This window comes from Heterodontus francisci, chromosome 15 (genome assembly GCF_036365525.1).
Source record: "Heterodontus francisci isolate sHetFra1 chromosome 15, sHetFra1.hap1, whole genome shotgun sequence".
Taxonomy (NCBI): Eukaryota; Metazoa; Chordata; class Chondrichthyes; order Heterodontiformes; family Heterodontidae; genus Heterodontus; species Heterodontus francisci.
In genome coordinates, this window is record NC_090385.1 from 906,566 (window position 1) to 918,898 (window position 12,333).

General features: G+C 43.4%; 1 protein-coding gene across 1 annotated transcript in view; it reads right to left on the reverse strand.

The window, feature by feature from the left end:
- The window catches only part of LOC137377458 (calcium-binding protein 39-like), a 147,932-nt gene that overhangs the window by 41,322 nt on the left and 94,277 nt on the right, over positions 1-12,333 (reverse strand). The window contains exons 3-4 of the mRNA XM_068047050.1: positions 7,811-7,975; positions 7,198-7,316 (exon numbers count right to left, since the gene is read on the reverse strand). Coding sequence (XP_067903151.1) covers positions 7,198-7,316; positions 7,811-7,975 — 284 coding nt within the window. The remainder of the gene's footprint in view (positions 1-7,197; positions 7,317-7,810; positions 7,976-12,333) is intronic.

Here is a 12,333-nt window from a genome sequence, read left to right on the forward strand (position 1 = left end):
TAATTACCAGGGCTGTCTCTACTCCCCTTCTTGAACAAGGGGACAACATTTGCTATCCTCCAGTCTTCCGGCACTATTCCTGTCGACAATGACGACATAAAGATCAAGGGCAAAGGCTCTGCAATCTCCTCCCTGGCTTCCCAGAGAATCCTAGGATAAATCCCATCTGGCCCAGGGGACTTATCTATTTTCACACTTTCCAAAATTGCTAACACCTCCTCCTTGTGAACCTCAATCCCATCTAGCCTAGTAGTCTGTATCTCAGTATTCTCCTCGACAACATTTTCTTTCTCCACTGTAAATACTGACGAAAAATATTCATTTAACGCTTCCCCTATCTCCTCTGATTCCACACACAACTTCCCACTACTATCCTTGATTGGCCCTAATCTAACTCTAGTCATTCTTTTATTCCTGATAAACCTATAGAAAGCCTTAGGGTTTTCTTTGATCCTATCCGCCAATGACTTCTCGTGTCCTCTCCTCGCTCTTCTAAGCTCTCCCTTTAGATCCTTCCTGGCTAGCTTGTAACTCTCAAGCGCCCTAACTGAGCCTTCACGTCTCATCCTAACATAAGCCTTCTTCTTCCTCTTGACAAGCGCTTCAACTTCTTTAGTAAACCACGGCACCCTCGCTCGACAACCTCCTCCCTGCCTGACAGGTACATACTTATCAAGGACACGCAGTAGCTGCTCCTTGAATAAGCTCCACATTTCGATTGTGCCCATCCCCTGCAGTTTCCTTCCCCATCCTACGCATCCTAAATCTTGCCTAATCGTATCATAATTTCCTTTCCCCCAGCTATAATTCTTGCCCTGCGGTATATACCTGTCTCTGCCCATCGCTAAGGTAAACCTAACCGAATTGTGATCACTATCACCAAAGTGCTCACCTACATCTAAATCTAACACCTGGCCGGGTTCATTACCCAGTACCAAATCCACTGTGGCATCGCCCCTGGTTGGCCTGTCTACATACTGTGTCAGAAAACCCTCCTGCACACACTGGACAAAAACTGACCCATCTAAAGTACTCGAACTATAGTATTTCCAGTCAATATTTGGAAAGTTAAAGTCCCCCATAACAATTACCCTGTTACTCTCACCCCTGTCGAGAATCATCTTCGCTATCCTTTCCTCTACATCTCTGGAACTATTCGGAGGTCTATAGAAAACTCCCAACAGGGTGACCTCTCCTCTCCTGTTTCTAACCTTGGCCCATACTACCTCAGTAGACGAGTCCTCAAACGTCCTTTCTGCCGCTGTAATATTCTCCTTGATTAACAATGCCACACCCCCTCCTCTTTTACCATCTTTTCTGTTCTTACTGAAACATCTAAATCCCGGAACCTGCAACATCCATTCCTGTCCCTGCTCTACCCATGTCTCCGAAATGGCCACAACCTCGAGATCCCAGGTACCAACCCGTGCTGCAAGCTCACCCACCTTATTCCGGATGCTCCTGGCGTTGAAGTAGACACACTTTAAACAAGTTCTTGCTTGCCAGTGCCCTCTTGCGTCCTTGTAACCTTATCCCTGACCTCACTACTCTCAACATCCTGCACACTGGAACTACAATTTAGGTTCCCATTCCCCTGCTGAATTAGTTTAAACCCCCCCGAAGAGCACTAGCAAATCTCTCCCCCAGGATATTGGTACCCCTCTGGTTCAGGTGAAGACCATCCTGTTTGTAGAGGTCCCACCTACCCCAGAAAGAGCCCCAATTATCCAGGAAACCAAAACCCTCTGGACAGTTGCATCTGTGGCAGGCAGATTGGTGAACACAAGTTCAAGTATGTTTTCCCCTCTTGTTCTGCCACCTGTCTGCCCATTCCACCAACTTGTCTATGTTCTTTTGAAGTTCTACACTATCCTCTTCACAGTTCACAATGCTTCCAAATTTTGTATCCTCTGCAAACTTTGAAATTGTGCCCTGTACACCAAGTTCTAGGTCATTAATATATATCAGGAAAAGCAAGGGTCCCAACACTGATCCTTGGGGAACTCCACTACAAATCTTCTTCCAGCTCAAAAAACATTCATTAACTACTACTCTTTGTTTCCTGTCACTCAGCCAATTCCATACCCATGTTGCTACCGTCCCTTTTATTCCATGAGCTATAAGTTTGCTCACAAGTCTGTTGTGTGGCACTGTATCAAATTCCTTTTGACAGTCCATGTACACCACATCAACAGCATTGCCCTCATCAACCCTCTCTGTTACCTCCTCAAAAAACTCCAGCAAGTTAGTTAAAACATGATTTTCCCTTAAGAAATCCATGCTGGCTTTCCTTAATTAACCCACATTTGTCCAACTGACTATTAATTTTGCCCTGAATTATTTTTTCTGGAAGTTAAACTGACTGGCCTGTAGTTGCTGGGCTTATCTTTGCACCCTTTTTGGAACAGGGTGCAATGTTTGCAATTCTCTCGTCCTCTGACACCACCCCCGAGTCTAAGGAGGATTGAAAAATTATGGCCAGTGCCTCCACAATTTCCACCCTCACTTCCCTCAGTATCCTTGGATGCATCTCATTTGGTCCTGATACTTTATCCACTTTAAGAACAGACAGCCTATCTAATACATCCTCTTTATCAATTTTAAACCCTTCTCGTGTCTGAATTACCTCCTCTTTCACCATTGCCTGGGTTTCATCTTCTTCCTGATTAACCTTTTAGTCATTCTCTACTGTTCTTTATATTCTGACCAATCATCTGACCTGCCACTCATCTTTGCGCAATTATATGCTTTTTCCTTAAGTTTTATGTTTTCCTTAACTTCTTTAGTTAACCACAGATGGTGGGTTCTCCACTTAGAATTTTTCTTTATATTGGGAATATACATATTCTGACTATTCTGAAATATCTCCTTAAATGTCTACCACTGCTTCTCTATTGATTTATCTCCGAGCCTGGTAACCCAGTTCACTTCAGCTAGCTCAGCTTTCATGCCAACATAGTTGCCCTTATTTAAGTTTAAAATACTAGTCTTAGACCCACTCTTCTCACTTTCAAACTGGATGTAAAATTCAATCATATTGTGGTCGCTGTTACCTAGAGGTGCCTTTACTCTGAGGTCATTAATTAATCCTGTCACATTACACCAAGTCTAAAAAACCTACTCTCTGGTTGCATCCAGAACATGATGCTTTTTTAAAAAGTTTTTTTTTAGTTCTTAGAGATACAGCACTGAAACAGGCCCTTCGGCCCACCGAGTCTGTGCCGACCATCAACCACCCATTTATATTAATCCTACACTAATTCCATATACCTACCACGTCCCGACCTATTCCTATATTTCCCTACCACCTACCTATACTAGGGGCAATTTATAATGGCCAATTTACCTATCAACCTGCAAGTCTTTGGCATGCTCTAAGAAACTATCTCAAAAGAATTCTATAAACTCCTCATCCAGGCTACTATTGCCAATCTGATTTTTCCAGTTGATATGTAGATTAAAATCACCCATGATTATTGCCGTCCCTTTATCACAAGCACCCAATATTTCTTCTTGTATTCTTTGTCCTACATTATGGTTTACTGTTAAGGGGCTTGTAGACCACTCCCACGAGTGACTTCTTTCCCCTACTATTCCTCATCTCCACCCAAACTGATTCTATATCCTGATCTCCTGAACCAATTTAATCTCTATTGCACCAATGCCATCCTTGATTAACAGTGCAACCCCTCCACATTTACCCAGTTTCCTATTCTTCTTGAACATCATATACCCCTCAATATTCAGGACCCAATCTAGGTCATCCTCTAGCCATGTCTCTGCAATGGCTATCAGATCAAATTTATTTACTTCCATGTGTACTATCAGTTCATCCACTATGTTATGAATGCTACATGCATTCAGATACAGAGATACAGAGCCTTTAATTTTGTCTTTGTTATCTTTGTAACATCTAGTCTTGACTGTTGGTGTGGTCTTAGGTTTTTTCTTTCTGTCCATTCCTGTCATTCTCTGACCTTCATTTTCCATATTACTATTCTGTTCTCCTGCCTTGACTCTACCCCTTGATTTGCTACATCCACCCAAGCTCGATCCCTCCATCCTCTTTGTTTAGTTTAAAACCCTCTGTTCTTCCCGAGTTATATGGTTTGCTAGAACACTGATCCCAGCACGGTTCAGGTGCAGACCACCCCTTTGGTCATAAGAATAGGAAAAAAAAGATTTTTTTTTTAAAGGTGTGCAACTTCTAAGTGTTGCTGTTCAAAGAGACTTGGGTGTGCTTGTATAAGGAACGCAACAAGTTAGCCTGCAGTACAACAAGCAATTAAGAAGGCAAACGGAATGTTGGCGTTTATCGCAAGGGGATTGGAGTACAGGAATAAAGAAGTCTTGCTACATTTGTACAAGGTTTTGTTGAGACCACATCTGGAATACTGTGTGCAGTTTTGGTCTCCACATTTAAGATACACTTGGATTGGAGGCGGTACAGGGATGAGGGGGTTGTCCTATGATGACAGACTGAGTAAATTGGGCCTATACCCTCTGGAGTTTAGAATAATGAGAGGTGATCTCATTGAAACTTACAAGATTCTAAAGGGGCTACATAGGGTAGACACAGAGATTGTTTCCGCTTGCAGAAGAATCTAAAACACGGGGGCACAGTCTCAGGATAAGGGGTCGATCATTTAGGATGGAGATGAGAAGAAATTACTTCACTCAAAGGATTGTGAATCTTTGGAATTCTCTACCCCAGAGGGTTATGGATGCTCCATCACTAAATATATTTAAGGCTGGGACAGACAGATTTTTGCTTTCTCAGGGAATCAAGGGATATGGTGAGTGGGCGAGAAAGTGGAGTTGAAGCCTAAGATCATGATCGTATTGAATGATGAAGCAGGTTTGATGGGCCGAATGGTCTACTCCTGCTGCTATTGCTTGTGTTCATTCCAAGCTGGTGCTGGAGAAAATTCACAACATCTTGGAGTTTCAGTGCACTGTTGTGTAAGAGAGGTCACCGAGGCTGTCTATTCAAAGAGAGAGTAATAATGTCACCCTGAATTAACTGAGCAACCCCACCACCTTTTCCTAGCTTCCTGTCCTTCTGTAATGTCAAATACCCTTTGAATATTCAGGTCCCAGCCATGGTCACCTTGCAACCACATCTCTGTAATGGCTATCAGGTCATATATTTATTTATTTCTATTTGCGCTGATAATATTTCTGTTATATTACGAATGTTATGCGCATTCAGATACAGAGCGTCCAGTTCCGTCTTTTTCTTGGTCAGGCAGAGTCAATTGAGTCGTGATGGTCCTGTCTCCACTTCTACCACTTTTCTGGTTCCTCCTCTTGTTATGGACAAACTTGTCCTGTAAGAGAGAGGGCAGGAAGTCAGTGATTGTGTTGCACTTTGTTTGGGGTGTTGTGCCTACCATAGCTGAAGGTATGTAGGGGCAGCAATATGTGAGTGTGAGGCTGGTATCAGTGGAAGATAGGTGTGTGTGTGTAATATGTGAATGTTAGGCCCAAGTCCTGATTGCTGATGGGTGAGTGATGGTGTGTGGCGTATTAAGCAGCATGAGAGGCTGGTGGTGTGGTGGATATGAGAGGTGATGTGAAGATGCACTCACTGACCTTAACCACGCATGTGAGGTCATTAAACTTCTTCTGGTACTCCTGCCTGGTCCTCAGTGCCAGTCCCCAAGCATTGTCCTCCTTTGCCACCTACTCCCACAGCCTTTGGGGGATCTGGCATGAGGGCCTCCTGGACCTCCATGGAAACGACCTCTTCTTGCGTCCACCTTTGACACTCGTTCCTTCAGTGTGGTATCTGAGAATCTTGTAGCCCTCTCACCGAAGTGGTATTCCACGTTCCTTCATTTTGACTGTCAGTATGAGTTATCTGCAGCCTTCAGTTAAACAATGTAGCTTCCCTTTAAGAGGGCCAGACTGCCTTTAAGATCTGGAGGCGAACTGGAAGCCATGCTATTCTCACACGCTGTTAGGTTCCCTGTTTTGCACGCAGCCAGGCAGCAGCTCAGGCAGCACAATCGTTTAACTGAAGTGGCAACACAAAACTTAAGTGCTGCTCACTGCTGCTGGGACCCACGTAGGCAGATCACGAATTGCAACCACCGCGTCCAAATAACTGAACAATCCAATTTTTATCTCTTTGTACCCAATGTGCACAAATGATGGTGTCAAGGCTTCAAAGTTTGATTTTCACAGATAAAGAGAAGTTTAAAGAAGGAATATGGCATCAGCTCAGTGCTTCCCTCAGCCCTGACTTTTCCACTTTATGCTGGTTTGATGCTAAATTTCATGAAATTTTGGTATAACTCAGTGTACATTTCAATATAAGTTGCTGATTATGCCATTTCAGGGAATTCTGGGCCTGTAATAGTTCCTTTTTAAATATATATAGTTTATTTTTGCTATAATAATATACTACAGACTAACAAGTTGCATATAATTGACAATAAGTTGTGAAATAGTTTTAACAGATTTAGAAATTGTGCATGTGTAATTTACACAGACACACATCAAGTTTCGAGAATTTACCATTGTGTAACAAAGACTCAAACCCAGGCTGGCCAACTACTGTGGGGGGAATAGATGGGGTCTCTGGGTAGAGTTGGTTCCAAGATAATAGGTGAAAGAATTTTGGAACTAGGCAGGTTCTTCAGGTAACTGCTGATGATGGACCACTTAGACTTGGACCACTTTAAAAGGATCCAGAGAATCCTTGGATTCTTCCCACTTGACCCCATTAACATTAAGTGGTCCTAACTAGATTAACAGCAGGATCATTGGTGCAATGAGCTGGTGCGCTGTTCAGTTTAATACCCAGCAGTTCCCCAGGGTCCCTAATCCTTGATTATTGCCAATTTTCCCATAACCTCTCTGACCTTAAGGGAGGAGGGTTCCCCTCACAGGGAGTGTGTGGACCCCATAAGAGCCAAACAGTAACTCAATGATGTGGTTCTGAGGCATTTAAACATGAGTAACCACACATTACACATTGGGCTGACCAAGAAAGTAAAATAAAATGATTTAAACCAAAACCTGATTCATGTAATGAAAGTTGAATTCCCCTTGGACAATCAATTAAAATCTAAAAACAGGAATGAAGAGTTTCTACAGAGGAAAAAAGGATCCGACGTTTAAATATAAAGTGAAAGCAGTGAATGTCCCGTAAATCTCCAACTGCAAATTTCTGAATTTAATGACACTTACCCCTTTAGCAACATGAAGAGAATCTGCATGTGTGAGGACACATAATCTACTGTCGGTGTCCTTGTGCCAATCTGCCTGCGGAGAATGTTGTTGAAGATCTGTGCTACATCCTTCTTGCCCTAAAGTGAGAGCAAAAGGAAATTCAGGAATCCAGACTTTCCAAAGGCTTACGAGTGAAACAAGTCAACTTAACAGGTGCAAAATACAACAATAACAGGAGAAAGAAGAGATCTTAATATAACACACTTTACATTCTGAAAGCAAAAATCCATCTTAAAAGGAAGCATCCCATATTGGAAGTGTTTAAGTGTTTCTTCAGCTATAAAACCACATGTTCAGCAAGGAACACACCAGGATAGGTGGGGGGAGAAGCTGGGACCACATGTCTCCCCCCAACCCCTTCCATTGAGGAACATTCGTCCCTACCAAACTAAAATCCAGAAGACAAGTGCAAATCAAAAGGCTACCATTTGAACTGTCTTTGAATTAAAATGATAATCTTTTGCAAATTACTTTGAAATTAAATGACAGCAGGGACCGATATGCATTTATAAAAAAAAGTGATCTCATTAATATGACATAAAATGAATGAACTAATTTTGTTTTATTGTACCTCAAAGTCGATCATATGGAGGCCAGCTATCAGAGTGCTTAATAGATTGGAGTTATAAAGTTCCTGGGCTAACTGGGCCACAGCTTCAGTCTGTGCATCCTTCTCACTTGTGCCATAAAGTATTTCCTTCATTAATATCAAGCTTTTAGACACTTCCTCAGTGACCTAAACAAAATAATTACAGTTGAGCTAGTTTACATGCAGCTGTATACTGACAATATAGCTGAAAAAAATCTCTGGGCAAAATAAACAATGCAAGGAACTTCACTTAATATAAAAACAAGAAATGCTGGAAATAATCAGCAGGTCTGGCAGCATCTGTGGAGAGGGAAGCAGAGTTAACATTTCAGGTCAGTGACCCTTCTTCAGAACTGGAGTATTTTGCTTTTACTTCACTTAATATGTCTGTTGTGACAGAAATCATACCTGCCAAATGGAAACATTAATTTCGTCAGATGGAACACTACTTGAACCTTTTTTACTGGACATTGAACATAACTTGTTTTTTAAAAAACCCAGAGCTAAACATCTGAAAACATGGTTGCACATTTGCATTCTGAGAGACAGTTGAATAGAGACAATGGGAGTGCTCACTGATTCAATTAACAAGATTGGTCTGGGCAATCATGATTAATCAACATTCTTTGTCTGTGTAAGAGCCAGAATTCCACACCCTACTGAGTGTGACTGGAGAGCTTTGAGAATCAACAACCCTCCCAGAAGATGCTGTCTCAAACAAAGAGATGGTCACATGACTTATCTGCTGGCCAGACTGGGGACTGTTTGCATTGCGCCACACAGAAAGGTTTTTTGGGAGACTGCAGCTGAACTCAAAGGAGAAAGCACCCCTCTCTCTCTCTCCAGCAGTGTCCCAGGGACCCATGGGAGCAGCTTAAGCCTCAAGACAGAGCACCTCTTCAGCCTTCTGGTACCAAAGAAAAAAGTCAGAAATTGTGCACTGGGCCCCAGCAAGAACTCCAAGACCTCAACTTCAACCAAGGACTTTACAGCAAAAACAAAAGACAGTAACTAAATTCTATTTATTGCCAACCCTACTTCAATGCCGCCCCCAATTCTTTCTCCCCCTCTGTATCTATTTGTATGCTTGTTTATCTCGTATGCACGCTAGCATGGTTGCGTCGCATATTTTAGTAATTTTAACCGAGTTAGAGTGATAAGGCTAATAAACCTACATCTTTCTTGTTTAAACCTATGAAAACCTGTCTGATTAGTTCATTGGTTTCAATTAGAGAGCAGTGAGCAAGGACTCATTGAGGTGGTAAGCTAAAATCACTGTGTTTTAAAAGATAAACCCTGTTATGGCCAAACCAGGAAAGGGACGAGAGGGGAGCCTGAGACCCTTCCTCAACCGGTCATAACACTGTCAAGCAACAACCCCTGGAGTAAACAGGGATACACAATCTATAACTCTTGTGCACCCGTTCATTTTGTGGGAGTGTGTGGTGGGGGGGGGGGGGGGGGGTTGGAATTCAGCCAACAGAATTTTACTGGTTGAGGATTGCTGTCAAAACTGGATCCAGAATTGACAACTTGCACATTACACAAGAACATTAGGAGGCCATTCAGCCCCTCAAGTCTGTTCTGCTATTAAAATAGATCATGGCTAATCTGTATTTCAAATTGGTTCCTGAATACCCTAGCCCAACAAAAATCTATCAATCTTCAGTTCTTAAATTTTCAATTTGCCCCCCCGAGCGTCAACAGCTTTCTGGGGGAGAGAGTTCCACAGTCCAACTACCCTTTGTGTGAACATTTTATTAGGCTTTTTAATAATATTTTGTACCTGTTCACTAGCTTTTAGTGATGTCAGTACTTGGACCCTTAATTCTCTCTGCTCAACCATAGTTCATAGCATCTCACCATTTAAAAAGTACCCTGGTGTATCTGTCTTGGGTCTAAAGTGGGTGACCTCACATTTCCCCACATTGAACTCCATCTGCCATAGTTTTGCCCATTCACTTAATCATAGAACATAGAACAGTACAGCACAGTACAGGTTCTTCAGCCCACGATGTTGTGCCGACCCTCTAACCTACCCTAAGATCAAACTACCTACATACCCTTCATTCTACTATCAAACATGTACCTATCCAAGAGTCGCTTAAATGTCCCTAATGTATCTGCTTCTACTACCACCGCTGGCAGCGCATTCCACGCACCCACCACTCTCTGTGTAAAGAACCTACCTCTGACATCTCCCTGAAACCTTCCTCCAATCACCTTAAAATTATGCCCCCTGGTGATAGCCCTTTCTGCCCTGGGAAAAAGTCTCTGGCTATCCACTCTATCGATGCCTCTCATCATCTTGTACACCTCTATCAAGTCACCTCTCATCCTTCTTCGCTCCAATGAGAAAAGCCCTAGCTCCCTCAATCTTTCTTCATAAGACATGCCCTCCAGTCCAGGCAGCATCCTGGTAAATCTCCTCTGCACCCTCTCTAAAGCTTCCACATCCTTCCTATAATGAGGCGACCAGAACTGAACACAATATTCCAAGTGTGGTCTAACCAGGGCTTTATAGAGCTGCAGCATAACCTCACGGCTCTTAAATTCAATCCCCCTGTTAATGAAAGCCAACACCCCATACGCCTTCTTATCAACTTGGGTGGCAACTTTGAGGGATCTATGGACGTGGACCCCAAGATCCCTCTGTTCCTCCACACTGCCAAGAATCCTGTCTTTAAGCCTGTATTCTGCATTCAAATTCGACCTTCCAAAATGAATCACTTCACACTTTTCCAGGTTGAACTCCATCTGCCACTTCTCTGCCCAGCTCTGCATCCTGTCAATGTCCCGTTGCAACCTACAACAGCCCTCCACACTATCCACAACTCCAGAAACCTTTGTGTCATCGGCAAACTTACTAACCCAGTCTTCCACTTCCTCATCCAAGTCATATATAAAAATCACAAAGAGCAGAGGTCCCAGAATAGATCCCTGCGGAACACCACTGGTCACCGAGCTCCATGCTGAATACTTTCCATCTACTACCACCCTCTGTCTTCTATGGGCCAGCCAATTCTGTATCCAAACAGCCAAATTTCCCTGTATCCCATGCCTCCTTACTTTCTGAATGAGCCTACCATGGGGAACCTTATCAAACTCCTTGCTAAAATCCATATACACCACATCCACTGCTCTTCCTTCATCAATGTGTTTTGTCACATCCTCAAAGAATTGAATAAGGCTTGTGAGGCATGACCTGCCCCTCACAAAGCCATGCTGACTGTCTCTAATCAAACTATGCTTTTCCAAATAATCATAAATCCTGTCTCTCAGAATCCTCTCCAATAATTTGCCCACCACCGACATAAGACTGACTGGTCTGTAATTCCCAGGGTTATCCAAGGTTATCCCTTTCTTGAACAAGGGAATAACATTTGCCACCCTCCAATCATCTGGTACTACTCCAGTGGACAGTGAGGACGCAAAGATCATCGCCAAAGGCGTGGCAATCTGTTCCCTCGCTTCCCGTAATAACCTTGGGTATATCCCGTCTGGCCCCGGGGACTTATCTCTCCTCATGTCTTTCAAAATTTCCAGCACATCCTCCTTCTTAACATCAACATGTTCAAGCATATCAGCCTGTTTCACGCTGTCCTCACAAACGACAAGGTCCCTCTCACTAGTGAATACTGAAGCAAAGTATTCATTAAGGACCTCCCCTACCTCCTCCGACTCCAGGCACAGTTTCCCTCCACTATCCCTGATCGGCCCTACCCTCACTCTGGCCATCCTCTTGTTCCTCACGCTCACGTAAGTGTAGAACGCCTTGGGATTTTCCTTAATCCTACCCGCCAAGACTTTTTCATGTCCCCTTCTAGCTCTCTTAAGTCCATTCTTCAATTCCTCCCTGGCTACCTTGTAACCCTCTAGAGCCCTGAGTGATCCTTGTTTCCTCAACTTTAAGTAAGCTTCCTTCTTCCTCTTGACTAGCTGTTCCACATCTCTTGTCATCCAAGGTTCCTTCACCCTACCATCCCTTCCTTGCCTCATCGGGACAAACCTATCCAGCAGTCGCAGCAAGTGCTCCCCAAACAACCTCCACATTTCTGTCGTGCATTTCCCTGAGAACATCTGTTCCCAATTTAAGCTCCCCAGTTCCTGCCGAATAGCATTGTAATTCCCCCTCCCCCAATTAAATATTTTCCCATCCCGTCTGCTCCTGTCCCTCTCCATGACTATAGTAAAGGTCAGGGAGTTGTGATCATTATCACCGAAATGCTCTCCCACCGAGAGATCTGCCACCTGGCCTGGTTCGTTGCCAAGCACCAAATCCAACATAGCCTCCCCTCTAGTCAGCCTATCTACATATTGAGTCAGGAAACCTTCCTGGACACACCTGACAAAATCTGCTCCATCCAAACTATTTGCTCTAAGGAGGTTCCAATCAATATTAGAGAAGTTGAAGTCACCCATGACAACAACCCTGTTACTTCTGCACCTTTCCAAAATCTGCCTCCCAATCTGTTCCTCCATGTCTCTGTTGCTATTGGGGGGTC